This window comes from Symphalangus syndactylus, chromosome 16 (genome assembly GCF_028878055.3).
Source record: "Symphalangus syndactylus isolate Jambi chromosome 16, NHGRI_mSymSyn1-v2.1_pri, whole genome shotgun sequence".
Taxonomy (NCBI): Eukaryota; Metazoa; Chordata; class Mammalia; order Primates; family Hylobatidae; genus Symphalangus; species Symphalangus syndactylus.
In genome coordinates, this window is record NC_072438.2 from 10,527,928 (window position 1) to 10,546,720 (window position 18,793).

The following is an 18,793-nucleotide window of genomic DNA, read 5'->3' on the forward strand; positions in this document are numbered from 1 at the left end:
GCAAGTCCAGCTGGGCTCTGGCCGAGAGCAGCCAGGGGTGGGGGTGGTGGGTGCTTCCCGGCCTCCACGGGGCAAGTTCTGGGCCCATAGTGGGGAGAGAAGGCAGGATGGGGTGCAGGACCAGCCTGGGGTGGGGCCCCGAAGAGCCTGGCTCCCCGCCCTGTGCACTGCCTGTCCCAACCCTCCCAACTTCCTGCCGAGGCCCTGGTAGCTGTCTGCAGCCTTGCCTTGCTCCCGTGCCCGGGCGGAGGTCTACAGGAGACCAGAGCCCGGGTGTTCATCAGCAGCCACAGGAGAGTTCCCCACCGAGGCGCAGTAGCCTGAGGTGCTAGGGCTGCCCGACCCTCCCCAGCTCCACCCCTCTTGCCTCTGAGCCCTACCCAAGGCCTGGAGAATCACTGCTTCCTCCTGCTCCAAGGGTTCCAGCAGGGCCCTTGGAGGGTGTGCCTGCCGCGTTCTCAGCCCTCCCTGCCAACCTTTCTTGAACGGAGTCTGGCCACAGTGCCAATGTGTCGATGGTCTGTCCCTCTGCTGTCTGAGCTCAGGGGCCGTCCATGCCTCCGTGGCTCGCATACGGCAGCTCTGGTTTGACCCATGAGGGGGAAGCCCAGGACCCGTGCCCTCGATCACATCTCCAGTTCACACACACACACACGCACACGCACACGCCGCCTGCCCACCAGGCAGACACCCACACACCTGTGCACGCACGCGCACGCCAAACCAGCGGGCCCTGCCCCTGCCCCGGAGCCCTCGGTGTCAGAACCAGGCTGCTGTGGCTGTTTCCTCTTTAATTCTCCTGAGTTTTATGAGCCCCAATTCATAGACCTTTGTTGCTGCGTATAAATTTGAGGATAAAATTGTTGAATTTGTTCAACATAAGCAGCTGAAATTTTGCCCGGGGTGGTGATGAACGGCTCTAGCACTCGGTAAAATGTATTTAAAGCGCATGTATTTCACAACATTAACAGCCCGCCGCCCGCAAGCACAGCCCATCTCCTCATCTGGCGGCCTCATCGTTCACCATGGTTGGCAGCCCTGGTCACTCCCACGGTCTTTACCAGCCGGGTGCCAGTGGCTGGGACCAGGTTCTGACCGCTATGCCCACTCACCGTGGAATTGGGCGAGCAGACCAGACCATGTGTCGTAAGGACACAGCAGGACACGTCCTGTCACAGGGCACCCGCTGTCTGCGACTTTGTTTCTGTTTGTTTCTGCCCCAGCTTGGGCGGGACAGTTGGCAGGCACCACAGGCGCTCCTGTGAGGTCACCTGGCCAGTCCCAGGATTAGCTGCAGGCTTTGGCTGATTTTCTTGGGTCTTGTACACAGATGCTTGTCAGCAAATACCAGCGGCTTATCTCTTCCCTTCCAACATGCAAACCTTATTTCATGTTCTTGTGTTAAGCGTTTTGGCACAACCTCCAGCCTAATACCAGCCTCTAGGGAGATAAACAGAGCTGCCGAGTTCACAGGCCAGGAAACCGAGGCTGAGGGCCCCCCACCCACCTCCTGCTACCCCGCACCCCTCCTGGGGCCTTGCTGGGTGGGGTGACTCCTCGGAGGTGGCACCAAGGGGAGGTTCGCTTCGAGGCTCAGAACACTTTTCTGACAGCTTTCTGTCCCTCACACCCCAGACTCAGTTACACTTCAGCGTCCCGGCTCCCTGGCCGCCAGCCTCACACCACGGACAGCCCTTGGAGGCGTTCCATTCCTGCTCCGACCCTTCAACTTGGAAACATGGAAACAATGAAGCCGGCTGAGTGGGAGCCTCCAGGCCTGTGTGTCCAGAGCTAGTTCCCAGTGCCTGGCTGCCTCTCGGGGCTGGACCTGTCTCCAGCTGGAGCTGGGAGGGCGGCCCACCCTGCCAGAGGCCAGCCCCACACTTGGCTGCCGTGGGGGCTGACCAGGGCCCAGTGACCCAGCCCAGGGCTTGCCTGTGGAGAGGCTGGAGCCAGCCGTCAGCACAGAACTCCTGGCCTTCCCACTGCCGCCTCTGCAGCCCCCACCAGAGATATCAGAAAACATCAGCTCCAGCCTGCAGCCCAGACACTTGAAGTCACCTTGGCTGCCCCTCCTCACACCCGTGCCCACGTCAGTGAAACCAGGGCCGGCTCGTTAACCGTGTCCAGAACCCACGCTTCCCACCCTGCCCAGGCCACCTCCCTCAGCGGCCCGGCTCCAAGATGAGGAGCCCGAGACAGGTCGGAGATGGGCTGGGCGGCCTCTGCCACTCACCTGCGGGGGGGCAGGGAGCAGAGGCCTCAGTCATGAGGCGGGGCTGCCCTTGGCGTGGGCCTCGAGACTGGGAGCCACTGCCCATACCCAAGAGACCTCTGTGGGCACTGGGGTGCAGAGCCAGGTAGGAGGGGGCACCCCCACCAAAGGCAGCAGCCCCCCCGGCTTCTGCTTTAGATGGGGCAGGGAGCAAGGGGAGGTTGACACTTGGGCTGACGCTGCAGGGTCTGGACGCTTGGGGTGGCAGGAGAACCCACCTGCACGCAGGGAAAGGCTTGGGATGGAAACGTCCCGAGGAGACCCGGGTTCCCCAGCACCCGCCGCAGCCCCTCCTCGCACCGCCTGGACCCGCCGCAGTCCCGCCTCATAAATGAGTTGAGACTGTTGATCTGCATGGACCACGCTTCCAAAAGCAGCTCTGAGAAACCAGGAGGCTGGGATTTTGAAGAGGACGCCAGTAAATAGGCTCAGCTGTGGGCCAAGGTGAGGCGCGACCCCTTTTGGCTTTTTTGCCTGTTTCCGTAGGCTGGCTGACCCATGGTCTGGGGAGCTTCCTCAGCCCTGACATCTGCTTTCCCTCCTCCTCCTGTGGCCCACCGTCTTCCCAGGTCGCAGGCCGGCCTGCGGGAACTATGCCAAGAAGGGAGGGGGCGGGCAGTGGGGCAGGACCTCAGCCAGTCAGACCATCATCCACACAACGGCCTGGCTGGCACACTGCTTCCCTCCCACAGGGGCACTTCGGGCAGGCCGCCTCCAAGCCAGGACCCTACAGTGTCCCACAAACCTAGTGGGCAGAGAGACAGGCCCGGTACACACAGAGACCACTGCCCAATCTGCCACTGCACTGTCTCTGGGTCTCTCTTAGGCTGCTCACTTCAGAGAGGCTGAGCTGGGCCCTGGAGGTCACCAGAGCCAGGACTGAGGCTCACCCATGTCCTCATGAGAGAAAGTCACCAGAACAGATGCTGGGCACGCTGGCTCTTTCCAGGATTTTTATTTCTTTAAAATAATTCATACAAATGGTTACAGTCACAAACATGATTTTAACCAAAATATTGCTAGCCTACCACATCAGCAGGACGGCACTGGTGCAGGCGGGGACGCTGCCACCCTCCACGTCCCCAGGACAGACGTCGATGGGCAGCGGGCACGCTGGGCACCGCCCAAGCTTTTCCTTTTGGAGCTGCTTCGTGATGCCGTCTTCATTTGGAACAACAGGGGGTTCATGCCAAAATTAGGAAAAACAGCCTTTGTTTTGTTTTTCTAAATTATTCTAAAAATAAGACAAGCAGGTAGAAAAAACAATGCACTGTGTGGCATAAAAAGAAAAACGGGAAGGATTCATTGTCCTGAGAAGTTTGCCAACTGCCTCATTCCGGGGCACGTTCCAACATACAAAAAAAAAAAAAAAAAAAAAAAAAAAAACCCTCAAATTGACTTCCGAACGCTCCTTCAGGTTTTCTTTTTGTTGACAGCTAAGCAAACAGATCCTTTGTATGTTCTAAAAACTGTACACAGACAAGAACGTTCATGGGAGAATAACTACTGACTTCTTCTGCTTAACGAGGAACGCGAAGGACACAGGGCAGAGCGCCCACAGGACGGATGACAAGCAACACGAGGCCCAGCGCTGCCCCTCCCGCCTCCTGACAGCCCGGACCAGTCTCTGCAGTGCCAGGGCCGCCACGCAGGTGCCTCCTCCACACACTCTGGCCCGAGGGTTTCCGGGCCCTCCGCCCAGGCGCCGAGGCTGGAGAGCTCTTCCCGGGCTACAACTGGTCACTGCCGTGGTCTCTATCCGCCTCAGGCTTGACGGTTTGGCCGGGAGAAGGGGCGTGGGGCGGGTGGGCCACAGGGGGCAGGCCGTGGGACAGGGACATGGCGCTGGGGACGATACCTTCCACAGCAGCTGGGATGCCAGTGGGGGCCACGCCCACCACGCCCGGAGGGTACCTGCTGGGAGAGGGTCCATCCGTGAGGCCCACCTGTAGGCGGCCTGGCCGGGCCCCACCTGCCCTCATAGCATCGGCAGCACCAAGGGGGCCACTCCAGGAGGACCAGCAGTCAGGGTGAGGATCCCGGCCTCTGCACGGATGCTCCTGCCTATGGCAGCTACTTCTCAGGGCAGGGGAGGGGAGCCCTGGTGTCTCCAGGCGACTTGAACATGAGGTCTTGGCCTCACCCAAAGCCCCCTCCTCCCACAGGCCCCGTGCCCACAGCAGTCCTGCGTCCACTGAGCCCTGAAGGCCACCCCAGCCCAGGCTCCTTCCAAGAGGCCCTGGTTCTCATGGGCCTTTCAGGTGAGGTGGGCCTTACCACTTCCACCCAGATCCTCCAGGTCAGTCAGTGGAGACGCCGCCCCTCCCACCAGGGGCTGTGCTGGGATCCAGGGGAAGCCTCGGGCCCTCCTGGAGGCTGTTCCGGGCCAGCGGACCTGCTCACCTATAGGCAGCCCCGTTGAGCTCAGGGTGCACGACGGCAGGGTCCATGCTGGCCCAGTGGGTGGCGGCCGTCAGATGGTCCTTGTTGACACAGTTCTTCAGGCTGTCTGGGATCCGGCCTGGGAGATGCAGGAGGAAGGAACAGCTGTGGCTCTGAGGGGGTCCCAGGAGCGTGGCCCACTGGGTTGAAGACGTGGGCAGCAGGGTTCTCGGTAGTGTGCTCCTCCCTCTCAGCCCTGGGGCTCCCAAGGCACGGCAGGGTCCTGTCTCTCAGGGCACCGGCACCCTTGCAGCGTGGGGACCCCCTGCCCAGAGCATGTGCCCAGCTTGCTGAGGGACCTGTCTGCTCAGCCCAGCAACTTCCCAGCAGGTCCTGTGTGTAAGACACGACGCCAGGGCTCAACCTGACTTTAGTCTTAGAGGTCCCTGCTGGGGGTGCAATGAGAGCACCATGGGTCCCGAGCTGGCAGAACATGGGCCTGGCTGCCAGGCGGGCACAAGCCCACGAGCGACTGGGGCTGGCAGGAAGGGTCCCCCAGGCCTGACCGAGCAGCCCCCACGCCCACCTGTGATGGCTCTGCGGATCTCCCGTGCCGCCTCCTCTCGCATCTCGATGGAGGCTTGCTCGCTGTACCACGCAGCATGGGGGGTGCAGATGAGGTTGGGTGCATCCTTCAGGGGGCCCTGGCTAAAGCTGGGAACAGCACAGGCATGGTCAGTGCAGCCCGAGTCCTGTGGCTGGGTACGGGGGGAGGTGGCTGGGCACTGGAACCCCCTATGGGGGCCCCTGCCTGGGAACCACAGACCCCACGGCCCTGCTCCGCTCGGCAGGCTGGCTGAGCACAAGAGCACAGCCCCGGGACCATCAGACACACCAGGGGCTCCTGACAGCGGCAGGTGTGGGAGCCCAAGGGATTTAATCTCCAAGCCCCTCGTGGGAGGAGCCCTGATGGGGGGACATGCTGGCCTGGCCCCTCCCAGCCGAAGGGTCTGTAACCCCAGGAGCTGCAGGCTGATACTGCCCCTGCGGGGGTGTCTCCTCCTGCGGCTGAACATCCAACCCAGGGCTGCCTGGGGTCCCAAGGCACTGTAGGGATTGCAGGTCTGGACGGGACACCATGACTCCATGGCCAGGGCCCATGGGGACCACTCACGGACACTGGGGCCTCACTCACTCCTGGCTGGTCAGGAGCCCTGTCCAAAGAGGGGCTCAGGAGGACGAGCAGCCCCTCACAGGACCGAGGTGAGGCAGGCCGAGAGCCCAAGGCTCCGTCCTCACCCCGAAGCGGGTGGCAAACTCCCCCAGTGCTGGCCAGCAAGAGGCCTGAGTACGGGCAAGGGTCCGGACTGGCAGAGGCACCGTCTGGAGGTCAAGGCCGGCAGGATGGTGGGCAGGGAAGAGCAGGGAGGCGGCACTGGCCATGGGGGCACCTGAAGGGTTCCGACTCGTGCACGTCCAGGGCCGCGCCGCGGATCCGGCCCTCCTTCAGGGCCTGGGCCAGAGCCTTCTCGTCCACCAGGCCGCCCCGGGCCGTGTTCACCAGGAAGGCCCCTTGTCTCATCTGGAAGACATAAGGACAGGCCAGGCCCAGTCAGGGATCTGCGCGGCGCAGGCAGCCAGAGAAGCAAGGTGGTCACACACGCCATTGGGGAGGCCCAGCTCCCTGGCCCCTTCCCAGCCCCATCCTGGGCTCACCACGGCGCTAGGACTGAAGGCCTCGGGCGTGCTGCACCGTGGCCCAGAGGGGCTGGCTGAGGATCGGCCCTGTATAGACCTGCACAGCCCCACAGCTCCTAGAGAGCTCCACCCTCCTGCCTAAGCCCTGACATGAGGACTGGGCAGGGGCTCCTGGCTTGGTCCCCCTGTGGTACCCCTTTTCTGGGTCCCCTCCAGCCCAGTCTCCCCCAAGCAAGGCCTCAGCCCACGAGGTGGGACTCCCTGGAACGGCAAAGCCCAGGGCCGTCTGCTGTGAGGCGTGGTCTTTGACTCCAACCCCAGCGGGGCCTGCAGCAGAGCCTCAGTCTTTGGAACAGGCTTGCTTTTCATGCACTTTTGCAAAAGGCCCTTGGGGTGGCTCCCCCTCGGCTTCATGGCCAGGGCTTTCCTGCAGCCCCCCCATTTCATTCCAAGAAGTCCACCCAGCCACGGTGCTTGGCTGACAGCTGGGCAGGTCATGGTGGCTTTTCTTTGGTGCATTGCTGCCCATTGAAGCCTCACACCCGAGGTCCTCAGGGATGGCAGGGATCTGAACAGCATCCACGTGCCACACCCTGTCCACTAGAAGGCTCCAAACCCACTCTGTGAACAAAGGAAGGGGCAGCAGGAACCTGGCCTCACCCTCTTTGCGGCTACAGGCTGCTGGGGCAGCTAGAGTGGGCAGGTGGCCTCTGACACATGTGTACACACATGCACATACATACAAGCTCAAACATGCAGACACATGCACCCACGCACACTTGCCCACATACACACACATCACTGTGCACACACGATGACTCCCTGAAGGGCCTGGAGCCAGCGGGAGGCAGCCGTCCCCAGCTCCACCCACTCGAGGGGAACGCGGGGCTGAGGCTGTGCTCCGAGCTGTGCTGAGGCAGAGGCCGACCTGAGCACAGCCCGTTCCAGCTGCAGATGTGAAACCTGAACCTGGCAGCACAGCATGGAAGTCACAAGGGCCGACCCAACGCCCCCCGGTAGCTGCATCCGTCCCCACTGTGAGAGCGGCAAGGGCTTCAGGGGAATTTGGCGTTCAAGGGTATGTGGTTCTGTCTTGTCCACCGAGTATTTTAGACGCCCTGAGTAGAACTCAGAACATGGAAAACACTGTCTGGGCAGACAGGGCTCCCCCAGCAGGGCTGGCAGCCGCCGCCGTGTGGCTCGCTGAAGGCAGGGTCTCGCCCAGGTGCAGGTGGCTGCTGGGTGGGACCTGCCTGACACCCCCACCTGTTACCGCCCCGCAGAAGGAGAGTCCTGTGTCCCTGACTCCACGCACCTGCTTGACGGTGAAGTCGTTGATGAGGTGGTGGTTGTGCTCGTTGAGGCCGCAGTGCAGGGTCACGCAGTCGCTGTGGAAGAGCAGGTCCTGCAGGGTGCTGACACGCTGCAGCCCCAGCGCCCGCTCCACGCCATCCGACAGGTAAGGGTCGTAGAAGAGCACGTTGAAGCCGAAGGCCTTGGCCCGCAGCGCCACCGCCTGCCCCACACGACCTGGTGGCGTCAAGACACAGTGTGAGACCCTTGCTCACCCGTGGCCAGGAGGCCGGCCCCAACAGCCAGGGTCAGAGCAGCCTCTGTGCCTCAGTTTGACCATCTGCCAAGGATGACACCAGCTGTAGTCAAGCCAAGGTGCCCGCGCCCACTCCACACGAGGTGTCTGCTCCCAATGTGCCCACTGCCAAGGCGGAGGCTGTGCACAGGGGTGGAAAGGGTACACTAGCCCCTCAGCCCACACCAGCTGCCAGCCACACCACCCCCCTACTGCCTGTCCACAGGAGGTGACATGAACCACTCAAGTGTCAAACGGACCGGTCAGCGGGTCTCCACCCACCCCACACATGCCCTACATGCCCAGGCCCCTCCGCTGGCCTTTCGGATCCACCCATTGATGTCTCTGGCATCTCAATTCCAGCCACCACTAGGTGGAGACGGCAAAGGGGGGCAGGAGGGAACCTTCCAGACCAGGGAGGCCCCGCTGGGCTCACGTCCTGTCCCCTTCGAGTGGAGCGGCAGAGAAAGCCATCCCGGGCAGACGTGCCTGCCCCCACCCCGGCAGTCCAAGGCTGGCGCAGGTCCCAGCACAGGAGCCATGGAGCCAGAGCCACCATGTCTGGCTGGGGCCGGCTCCTCCCTGGGGAAGGGTCTGCAGGGTGCATGCGCCCACTGTGAGCCAACAGTACGGCTGCAAAGGACACATGACCCCAAGCCCGCGAACGTGGTGTCTCCTGCATTGCCTCAGAGGGAACTGCTGCACAGGAAGGAAGCAGGCTGAGCGCTGGGGCGGGTGGGAAGCGGGTGCAGCTTCAAAGGCGGCAGCCAGGGCAGGCCTCCCTGAGAGGACCAAGCTTGCTGGAGACGTTAAGGGGACAGGAAGGGAGCCAGAGAGCTGGAACAACACGTGCGAGGGGCCCGCAGCGGCGGCGGCGGCCTGAGGGCCAAGGAGACCAGACCGCCAGGCAGACAGGGCAGCCGGACGTGGCCCAAACGCCCAGGGGACCCCCAGTCACTCTGGGAACAGGCCTGGGGGAGGCTGGGAGGCCAGTCAGAAGAGTTGAGGACCGTCTAAACGCACTACATCCTAGAAAGGGAGGCGCCTGTTCTACGAGAAGGAACATGGTGGCTCCTTTCACCCCCAGGGACGAGGATGGTGCAGGAGGCAACCAGTTCAGGGAGGAGGGCTCGGCAGGCGGAGGTGGGAGCAGCAGTTCCGAGGGTTGGAACCACGGCCGGACTACCCGGGCAGCTCCTCAGGTGCAGGAACAGCCCCCGTCTGTCAACGCCCCCGTCTGTCAACGCCCCCTGCCAGGGATCCCAGCGAATGGCAGGAAGAGAACACAGGCAGACACAGAGAAAGCACCTCCCACAGCACAGAAGGCGGAAGACACGCTGTTTCCCACTGCGCACGACACAAAGCCCTGGGGTCGGGCTGCCGGTGGCGAAAACCAGCTAAAGCCGCGGGACAGCGCCGGCCACGCCTGACACGGGAGAGCAATGGCTGTTCGGGGCGAGAGATTCTTCACTTTAGTCTCTGCCATTCTTTTCCACACGATGTCTGGCTTATGATAAGAAATTATTATGATGTAGGTGAAGAGACAGGAAGATGTGGCTTCTAATTAGAACAAAACACTAGAAGCAGACAGACCCGCACATGACCGAGGCTGGAATCAGCCAGCAAAAGCTCTTAATACCTACTATAAACATGCTCAGAGATGACAGCAAGTGTGGATGTAAACAGCAGAAAAATGGAGGCTTTGGAAGATGAAGGGCAACTCCATAAAGACCCACACAGAAATTCCAGAACGAAAACATCCCTCTGCAACGGAACTCCCTGGACGAAGCTAACCTCAAGAAAAGGATCGGGAGCTTGAAGGCAGGGGCTCAAAGTCAGCAGATGGCTGCAGAAGCAGAGAGAAAAGAATTTAAAAAATAAATTTTAAAGAACAGGCCTTGGTGGCTGACGCCTGTAATCCCAGCACTCCGGGAGGCTGAGGTGGGCAGATCATGAGGTCAGGACTTCGAGACCAGCCTGGCCAACATGGTGAAACCCCGTCTCTACTAAAAATACAAAAATTAGCTGGGCGTGGTGGCGGGTGTCTGTAATCCCACCTACTCGGAAGGCTGAGGCAGGAGAATGGCGTGAACCTGGGAGGCAGAGGTTGCAGTGAGCTGAGATTGGGCTGCTGCACTCCAGCCTGAGTGACAGAGCAAGACTATCTTCCACAAAAAAAAAAAAAAAAAAAAGGAACATATTTTCAGACAAAGCAAAGCAGAGGGAATCGGTCACTGGTGGAGCCACATTCCTAAGAGAGTCTTTAGGCTACGGGAATGTGACGCCCGACGACAGAATCGGGGGCGGGATAAACAAGGCAGAAAGGGTGGATGTGTTGGTTGATACTCAGAAAGAAAAATTACTGAAAAATTCCTTGACAGACTCATGACTAATAGCTTCTTGTATAGTTTTCTGCATAATAGACGTGGAAAATCGGCCCGAGGGTGAGAGGAGCTGCCGCAGGCCTCTGGCCGCCCTGGACGAGTCTTCACAGGTTATGCTGGACGGCAGTGAGTTATGAAGGCGTATCCTAATCTCTAAAGTAAAACTAAACACGATCACTAAGCAGAGTATAGATTAAAAAGCAACAACAGATGCAAGGAGTCATTTAACACCTGATTAATATAAAAGAAGGCCAGAAAGGAAAAACAAGGATGAACAGAAAACATGTAGCCAGATTGACACTGAAACCCAAATGATCAGCAATTACACTAAAAATAAATGAACTGAACACTCAAGAGGCAAAGACCGTCAGACTGAAAAAAGAAAGAGGAACCAACTATATACTATTAATAACAGACACACTTTAAACGTGAAAGACAGAATTCAGGTGCTGTGGCTCACACCTGTAATCCCAGCACTTTGGGAGGCCAAGGCAGGGTGACCACTTGAGCCCAGGAGTTCAAGACCATCCTGGGCAACACAGCAAGACCTTGTCTCTACCAAATAATAGTAATAATAATAACAATTAATTTAAAAAAATTGCAATGGCACGCACCTACAGTCCTAACTACTTCGGAGGCTAAGGCAAGAGGATCTCTTGAGCCCCAGTGCTCAAGGCTGCAGTGAGCCATGACTGCACCACCACACTCCAGCCCGAGTGACAAAGCATGACCTTGTCTCTGAATGAATGAATATAAGAACAGAGATAAGCTGAAATTAAAAGGATGAAAAAAGACATACCGGCCAGGCGCGGTGGCTCACGCCTGTAATCCCAGCACTTTGGGAGGCCGAGGCGGGCGGATCACGAGGTCAGGAGATCGAGACCATCCTGGCTAACACGGTGAAACCCCGTCTCTACTAAAAATACAAAAAATTAGCTGGGCGTGGTGATGCATGCCTGCACTAGCATGCATGCAGCTACTCGGGAGGCTGAGGCAAGAGAATTGCTTGAACCTGTGAGGCGGAGGTTGCAGTGAGTCAAGATTGTGCCACTGCACTCCAGCCTGGGTGACAGAGCGAGACTCTGTCTCAAAAAAAAAAAAAAAGAAAAAGAAAAAAGACATACCACACAAACACTGATCAAAAGAGCTGGGACGGCTGCCTCAACATCAGACCAATTAATTAGACCACAAAAAGACCAACAGCAAATGTCCTGCTTAATGGTGAAATGTCAAAAACTTTTTCTCTCACGTCAAGACAGTAACGCCCACACTCACTACTGCTGATGATTGTAGCTAATGCAAAAAGGCAAAAATAAAGAAATTAAAGAAATAAAAGGCACAGAGATCAGAAAGGAAAATGTAAATCTGTGTTTATCTGCAGATGACACAGCAGTGTATGCAAGAGAAAATTCAAGAGAATCTGTTTTTGGCAGAGGCAGGTCTCATTATGCCATCCAGGCTGGTCTCTAACTCCTGCTGATCCTCCGGCCTCGGCCTCATAACGCACTAGGATAACAGGCACAAGCCACTGCACCCGGCCTAACATGGAGAATTTAGAAGGCTGGGGAATATGAGGTTGGTTTACAAAGCTCAGTGTATTTCTACCCACTAATAACCAACCATCAAGTAACAATTAGGCTGGGCACAGTGGCTCATGCCTGTAATCCCAACACTTCGGGAGGCCAAGGTGGGTGGATCACTTGAAGTCAGGAGTTCGAGCCTGGCCAACATGGCGAAACCTCGTCTCTACTAAAAATACAAAAATTAGCCAGGCGTGGTGGCAGGTGTCTGTAATCCCAGCTACTCAGGAGGCTGACGTAGGAGAATTTCTTGAACCCATTAAGTGGAGGTTGCAGTGAGCCAAGATCATGCCACTGTACTCCAGCCTGGCAACAGAGTGAGACTCTGTCTCAAAAAAAAAAAAAAAAAAAAGAAGGCAGAGATTGCAGTGTGCTGAAATTACGCCACTGTACTCCAGCCTGGGCGACAGAGCAAGACTGTCTCAAAAAAAAAAAAAAGAAACAAAGAACTAAACATTTATAACAGCATTACAAATGCCAAATAATAAACTTAATGAACTACGTGGAAACCTTCTACTGGTAACGATGAAACACTGTTAAGAAAAGCTAAAATAAATGGAGAGATCATATTTGTGTCCCGAAGATTAAATATTATTAGGAAGTCAGCGTTCCCAAAACTGATTTTAAGGACTCAACAAAATGAAAACTGACGAGCTGATTCCAGAATGGAAACGGAAATGCACAGCAGGACCTAAGACAGCCGAGACCCTCGTCAAGAACATGGCGGAAGATCTCAAGACTCACAGCCGTGCAGACAGCGTCACACGGCAGAAAGGGAAGAAAAACAGGTCCACGGAACAGAAGGGTCCAGACGGACCCACTCACATGTGGCCAACTGCCTTTCCGCAGAGGAGCCAAGCCAACCAGAAGGAGGGCTCCTCTGCGCATTGTGCCACAGTGACCTGCCATCCCGGGAAAGGGCGGGCCGCCATCCCAGCCTCACACCACGCGTGAATGGCAGCCCAGAAGACCCTGGACCTAGAGGTAGAAGCTTCCAGAAGAAAACACAGAGAACTGGACCACCCTGGGGTAAACAGATTCCTCAGGACACAAAAGGTATTCACCTAAAAAACGGGTGATACACTGGGCTTCATAAAAACTGAAAACGTGTTCTTGTCACAGAGAGATGTCAAGAAAGTGAAAAGTTAAGCCACGGCCTGAGATATTGGTAAACAAGTAAAAACAAAAATCTTGAAATGATGAAAATATCCACAGCGCATGTCGATCTGACAAGAACCTGACGCAGACCACGTGAGGGCTTCGTAACCAACATGAAAAAGACTGCCGGAGGCGCTCCGAGTGGCCAAGGGCACAAAGAGGTGCTCAGCCTCCTCAGTTATCAGGAAACTGTAGGTTAAAATAAAAATATCACAAAATACCTGCTGGAAGGGCTAGAATTACACAGACTCCAACACGGAGTGCTGGCAAGGATACGCGGCTGCCGGAGCATGACGCTGCGCACCTGCCTGAAGAACAGCGACTCCTTCCAGGCGACAACGTCCTGCTCTGGGGCTCAGAAATTCTACTCCTAGGTACAAACCCAAGAGACGTGAGTCTATGTGCACAAAAAAGATGGGCAGAAATGTGTTCATAGAAGTTTTGTTTGTAATATTAGCCAAAAACTTAGAAAATGCATCACCAAGAGTCTGGAGAGCGAATCGTGCTGTGTTCACACGATGGAACCGTTATCAGAAACTGCTGGGTCGTGCGAAGACACAGAGGCATCACCTCGACTGACGGGCGGCGGACACACAAGGCTGCGTGCCCATCATCCCACCTCGGCAGAGCTGGGGAAGGCCCTCTGCTCTAGGAAGTGGGACCCGGGTCCTCGCAGGGTAGTCGCGGGGCCGCCAGAGGAGAAGGGGGCCCAAGGCAGCTGTCTGTGTGTAGGCGCCTGCTCTGCCGACGCGCTGGTGGGTTCTTGGGTGTGAATGTGTACAATATTTTCCTGTGTGCACCTGAGACAGTGCATTTTTCAGAAAGAAGGAAGGTAGGGAAGGAGAGAGGAAACAAAAAAACAAGGAGATGTAAGTCACGGGCACCAGAACCTTGTAGAGCAGAGGTAGCGGCCGCCCCCTCATCTGCATCGAGTGGCACCAACACCATGAGCCACACGTTGCCCAGGGCTTCCACATTCCTGTAGCCACCACACACATGGATTCCACGCTAAGAACAACCCGGACACAGGGTGTGCACAGCAGAGAGCAGATGGGGACATGCACGCCCTGGGACAGCCTGAGTGGCTGGTGCCCAGCACCAGCCCCGCCTGGAGCACGAGGCTGTCCCACAGAGGGTGGGGATGGGGCTCAGGGACAAGGGCGAGGGGCGAGGCGGGGGGACGGGACGCAGGTGCTCTGCAGTCAACGGTGCCAGGTGGGCAGCCGGGGTGGGGTAGGGGTCAGGTCCACAAGGTAGAGGCTGCAGCGTCAGGGGGCTTGTGTCCCTAAGGACAGAACTGCTCTCCTCAGCTCCCGAGGCCGAGGGAGTGCTGACCTGGCCTGGGTCATCACGAGATCACCACAGACAGAGGGGCCTGCGCCAAGAGCGAGGGAAGCAGCTGCACCCCAGCAGCTCCAGGGGGGCCTGCCCGAGAGCCCACAGGACGACCTGGGCCAGTGCAGGGGAGAACGCCCATGACTAACCCCCACCACCTGCCAGGTCCACCCTGCACTCCCCAGGACGCCAGGAGTCCCTGCCCCTGCAGTCCCCACCCACACTCAGGCCAGGCCTGGGTGGGGGCCTCAGCAGGTGGGGTCCTTAATGAAGGGGGTGGCCACAGCCCTACCCTCTGAGGGCATCCCGACCAGGGTGCTCCAATCCCCACTCAGCATGGGGCCCTGGGAGGGGCTGGTTGGGCCCAGCTCCACACTCAGCCTGGGAAGGCACCGTCCTCAGGCCTCAGAGTGGCCATGGGGAGGGCCCGGGGCCTTCAGGGCTGGGACCACAGACCCCGACACCAGGAGAGACAGGACACGGGACTCTGGAGGCAACACACCCACCTACTCTACCAGGGGAACTACAGACATCCCTGGCCACACACAGACACAGCCCATACCCCCCCCCCCACATCCCACAGTCCCTCGTACACCCCAGGGGAGGTGTCAGACCTGTGGCTGCAGGACAGGCGGTGCCCTGCAGGCAAGGCACACACGAGGCCCCTCCTGTCCTGTGGGCTTGCTCTGGAGACAGTGGAGGCACCGCCCCTGGACAAGGCCAGCGGGCAGCCCACGGAGCTGAAGGTCCACAGTGCCCCAAGTCCCTGGCCCCTCCCGACCTCTGCCCCCACCTGGGCTTCCTGCCCACCCTCCCTCCTCCCCTCCTTCAACAAACCACACATGCGGGCCATGGCCCTGGGATGGGAGGGGCCGCCCAGGCCTCAGACGGGCAGAGGTATGAGGAACGGGCACCTCAGGGCTCTGGGATCCTTGCAGGTTCCAGCCAGCCCTGGGGTCCTGGTGGAGGCACCAGCGAGACTGTGAGAGACGTGTCCAGGAAGAGACAGGCACGTGTTCCATGCACATCCGTGAGCCAACCTCCCCCACTAACCTAGGTGTGGCCGCCTCACCGAGACCACCCGCAACGTCCGATTCCCCAAACGCTGGCGGGACAAGGACAGCGGTCAGCAGGAGTGGGCCGCCTGGATGTTTGGGAAGCGGGGGGCGGCCAGTCAAGGGGAGTCCCTGGCATGGCAAGGTCCCTGCATCCCCACGGGGCCTCCTGGGGAACGGCCTCCTGGGGAACCCGTGATCTGGGGAGACAGGCACCTGGGCCAAGGTGTCCAGGGGGTCTTCAGAAAAGGTGCAGCACCCCCGCCCACCCTCTCCACGGACCCTCTAAGGGAGCACCTTCCCACCCCACACCAGGGCCCCGCCCAGATGCTTCCCCTCCCTCATGGGGCTCCTCCCCTGGCCCCTCCCAGCTCCACTTTCCCTTAAGACATGGCTCTACTCCCAGGATCACACACACACACACACACACACGTGCACAAGCATGCACACGCTCGCCGGTCTGAGCTCAACCTGGGCCTGGCTGTGTGGGGCCTGCTGACTGCTGCATGCTGGACCCAGGACAGTGCTGGGCCCAGGATAGGCAGCTGCAGAGCGAGTGGGCAAATGAAGAGCGAGGGGTCGCTGAAGGGCAAACCATTCCCTGGGGACAGGGCCAGCGCCAGGGGCAGCTGCTGGTGACCACAGAGGAAGCCAGCGGCTGCCCGAACCCTGGCCCCAGCAGGATCCACACAGCCAGCTCCAGGGGCCTCAAGGGGTGAGCACGTGCTAGACCGGGGTTGATATGCATGCCCACACGTGTGCCCGTATCTATCTGTGTACGTGCCCATGACTGACGTCAATGTGTGTCCCTGTGAGGTCATGTGTATGCTGTGATATCCGTGTGTGATGCCCACGTGTGCCATGTGATATCCGTGTGTGTGTGCTGTGACACCTGTATGTCCCCGTGCGGCCCATGTGTGTGCTGTGACGTCCATGTGTGATGTCTGTGCAGGCCTGTGTGAGACCCATGTGTGTGCTGTCTGAGGCTGTGTGTGCTGTGACATCTGTGTGTTATCTGTGTGTGCCCATGTGAGGCCCCTGTGTGTGCTGTGACATCCGTGTGTGATGTCTGTGAGGCCCACACGTGTGCTGTGGCGTGACATCCGTGTAGGCCCGTGTGAGGCCATGTGTGCTGTGACATCCGTGTGTGATGTCTGTGTGTGCCATGATTGTCTTGTGTGTGGCCCGTATGTGTGCTGTGGTGCTGTGTGTGACATCTGTGCAGGCCCTGTGTGCTGTGACGTCCATGCAGGCCAGTGTGAGACCCATGCGTGTGTTGTGTGTTGTGATATCTGTGTGAGGCTGTGTGCTGTGGCATCTGTGTTATCTGTGTGTGCCCGTGAGGTCCATGTGTGATGTCTGTGTGTGCCCGTGAGGTCATGTATACTGTGATGTCTGTGAGGCCTACATGTATGCTGTGGCATGTGTGACATCCGTGCAGGCCAGTATGTGTACTGTGACATCCATGTGTGATGTCTGTGTGTGCCATGATGTCTGTGTGAGGCCCACATGTGCTGTGGTGTTGTGTGTGATATCCGTGCAGGCCCTGTGTGCTGTGACCTCTGTGCAGGCCAGTGTGAGACCATGTGTGTGCTGTGATGTCTGTGTGAGGCTGTGTGCTGTGACATCCGTGTGTTATCTGTGTGCCCGTGAAGCCCACGTGTGTGCTGTGACGTCCGTGTGTGTTATCTGCGTGTGCCCTTGAGACCCATGTGTGCTGTGATGTCTGTGTGAAGCTGTGTGTGCTGTGACATACGTGTATGTTATCTGTGTGTGCCCGTGTGAGACCCACGTGTGCTGTGATGTCCGTGCATGTAGGGCACACAGCCTGGGATTCCCAGGCCCTGGTGCCTGTGCTGTGCGCACTCAGTCCTGTCCTGGGTTGGGACCGACACCTGCAGCAGCCCCACCCCGCCCTGGGCCTCTCCTCCTGGGCACAGCTGAAGAGCGGCAGCGCCAGATGCAGGGAGGGGCACAGGTGCGGAGCTGTGGCCGACGCACCGAGTCCGATGATGCCCAAGGTCTCCCCGCGGATCCTGGCAGCGCCAGACGCCACCTCGCGGATCTGCTCAACGCTCTGGACTCGTGTGCCCTCCCGCAGCGCCTGGTGCAGCCAGGTGGCCCGCCGGTACAGGTTCAGGATGTGGCAGAGCGTCGAGTCGGCTGTCTCCTCCACAGATGCCGCAGGCACGTTGCAGACGGCGATGCCTGTGGGGACAAGGACACGGCGGTCACCCCCAGGCTGGGCCCAGCCTCCGGGAGGACATCGGGGCCGCTGTGGCTGGAGCAGGTTTGAAGCTTCCCAAGGAAGAAGCCAAAGGCCGTGTCCCCAAGGCCACCCTGGGAGGCCACGAAACGAACACATCGCTCACAAGTCGGGGGCAACAGAGCAACTCCAGGAGCCCCACCTCCACTTTAGGTTCACGTGGCGGCACACGCATGGCAACTGCTCGGTGTGTGGTAGGGCTGGGGCATGAGACGCTGCCCTGACCCCTCCCAACTCAGCGCTGGGCGCCCAGGAAGAGAGAAGCACACGTCTCCCCGCGTCACCCCGCCGCCCCGATTCCTCTCAGGGGTATTCTGCTGGGAGGCTGTGGCCAGATCAGAATCTGGGTGCTGGCTCCACCTGCACACCCCCACATGGACATCCGCACATGTCCTCAGGCCTCCCCCAGGCCAAGCCGGGCCCCCGCAGCCCCTTCCGCCCTCCATGTCCCACACCCTGCAGTCGGTAACACTGAAGCTGAAGCCATTCCCGGAAAGCAAGTCCATCCCATTTCTCCCGAGTGGCCAGGCACGCCCATGTGTGACCCCTACTCCCTGCTCCTGGCCTGTCCCCAGAGACAGGCCCTTCCCCGGCCAGTGCCCCTCCCTAAGCCTATTAACCCTCATCCCTGGCCTGTCCCAGGCCAGGGCCTCCCCTGCACAGCACTTCCCGCCCCATCCGGACGATTGTACTCCTGTGTCTGACTGGCCGTCCGTCTCCCTGGGGAGGAGGAGGGGGTAGGAGGCCAGGACAGGGCTGCATTCATGGGCCCGGAAGCTGGACAGGACCGCATGGCTCCGCGAGGGGTCCTGAGGGCCGGGAGAGGGCCTGACGTGGGGCGGCGCAGGCAGGGGCTGCAAGAGGCCAAGAGTGGGGTCCTGCACAGCCCCCAGACACAACTCACTTGGACGTAAAAATGTTAAACAAGGGAGACTGAGGGACAGCCAAGCCAGGCGCCACATGAGATTGGAACAAAGGCCTCCTGAGGGTGGGCCAGATCCCAGGGGTGCCCCAGACCATCCCTGGCTGAACAACAGAGCCGAGGCCTGGGAAACTCCACGAGTAACAGAGA

At 59.1% G+C, this 18,793-nt stretch overlaps 1 protein-coding gene across 9 annotated transcripts in view; it reads right to left on the reverse strand.

Moving 5' to 3' along the window:
- Positions 1-3,214: 3,214 nt before the first annotated feature.
- CTBP1 (C-terminal binding protein 1) overlaps positions 3,215-18,793 on the reverse strand; it is a 36,925-nt gene continuing 21,346 nt past the window's right edge. For 7 of the 9 annotated variants that reach the window (XM_055246577.2, XM_055246569.2, XM_055246573.2 and 4 more), the window contains 6 exons: positions 17,457-17,663; positions 7,671-7,885; positions 6,109-6,239; positions 5,244-5,371; positions 4,679-4,796; positions 3,215-4,192 (listed from right to left, as the gene is read on the reverse strand). In XM_055246577.2, the coding sequence (XP_055102552.1) occupies positions 4,006-4,192; positions 4,679-4,796; positions 5,244-5,371; positions 6,109-6,239; positions 7,671-7,885; positions 17,457-17,663 (986 nt within the window). In that variant the 3' untranslated portion in view covers positions 3,215-4,005. The remainder of the gene's footprint in view (positions 4,193-4,678; positions 4,797-5,243; positions 5,372-6,108; positions 6,240-7,670; positions 7,886-17,456; positions 17,664-18,793) is intronic. The other 2 variants (XM_055246571.2, XM_055246579.2) reach the window with 1 other exon arrangement.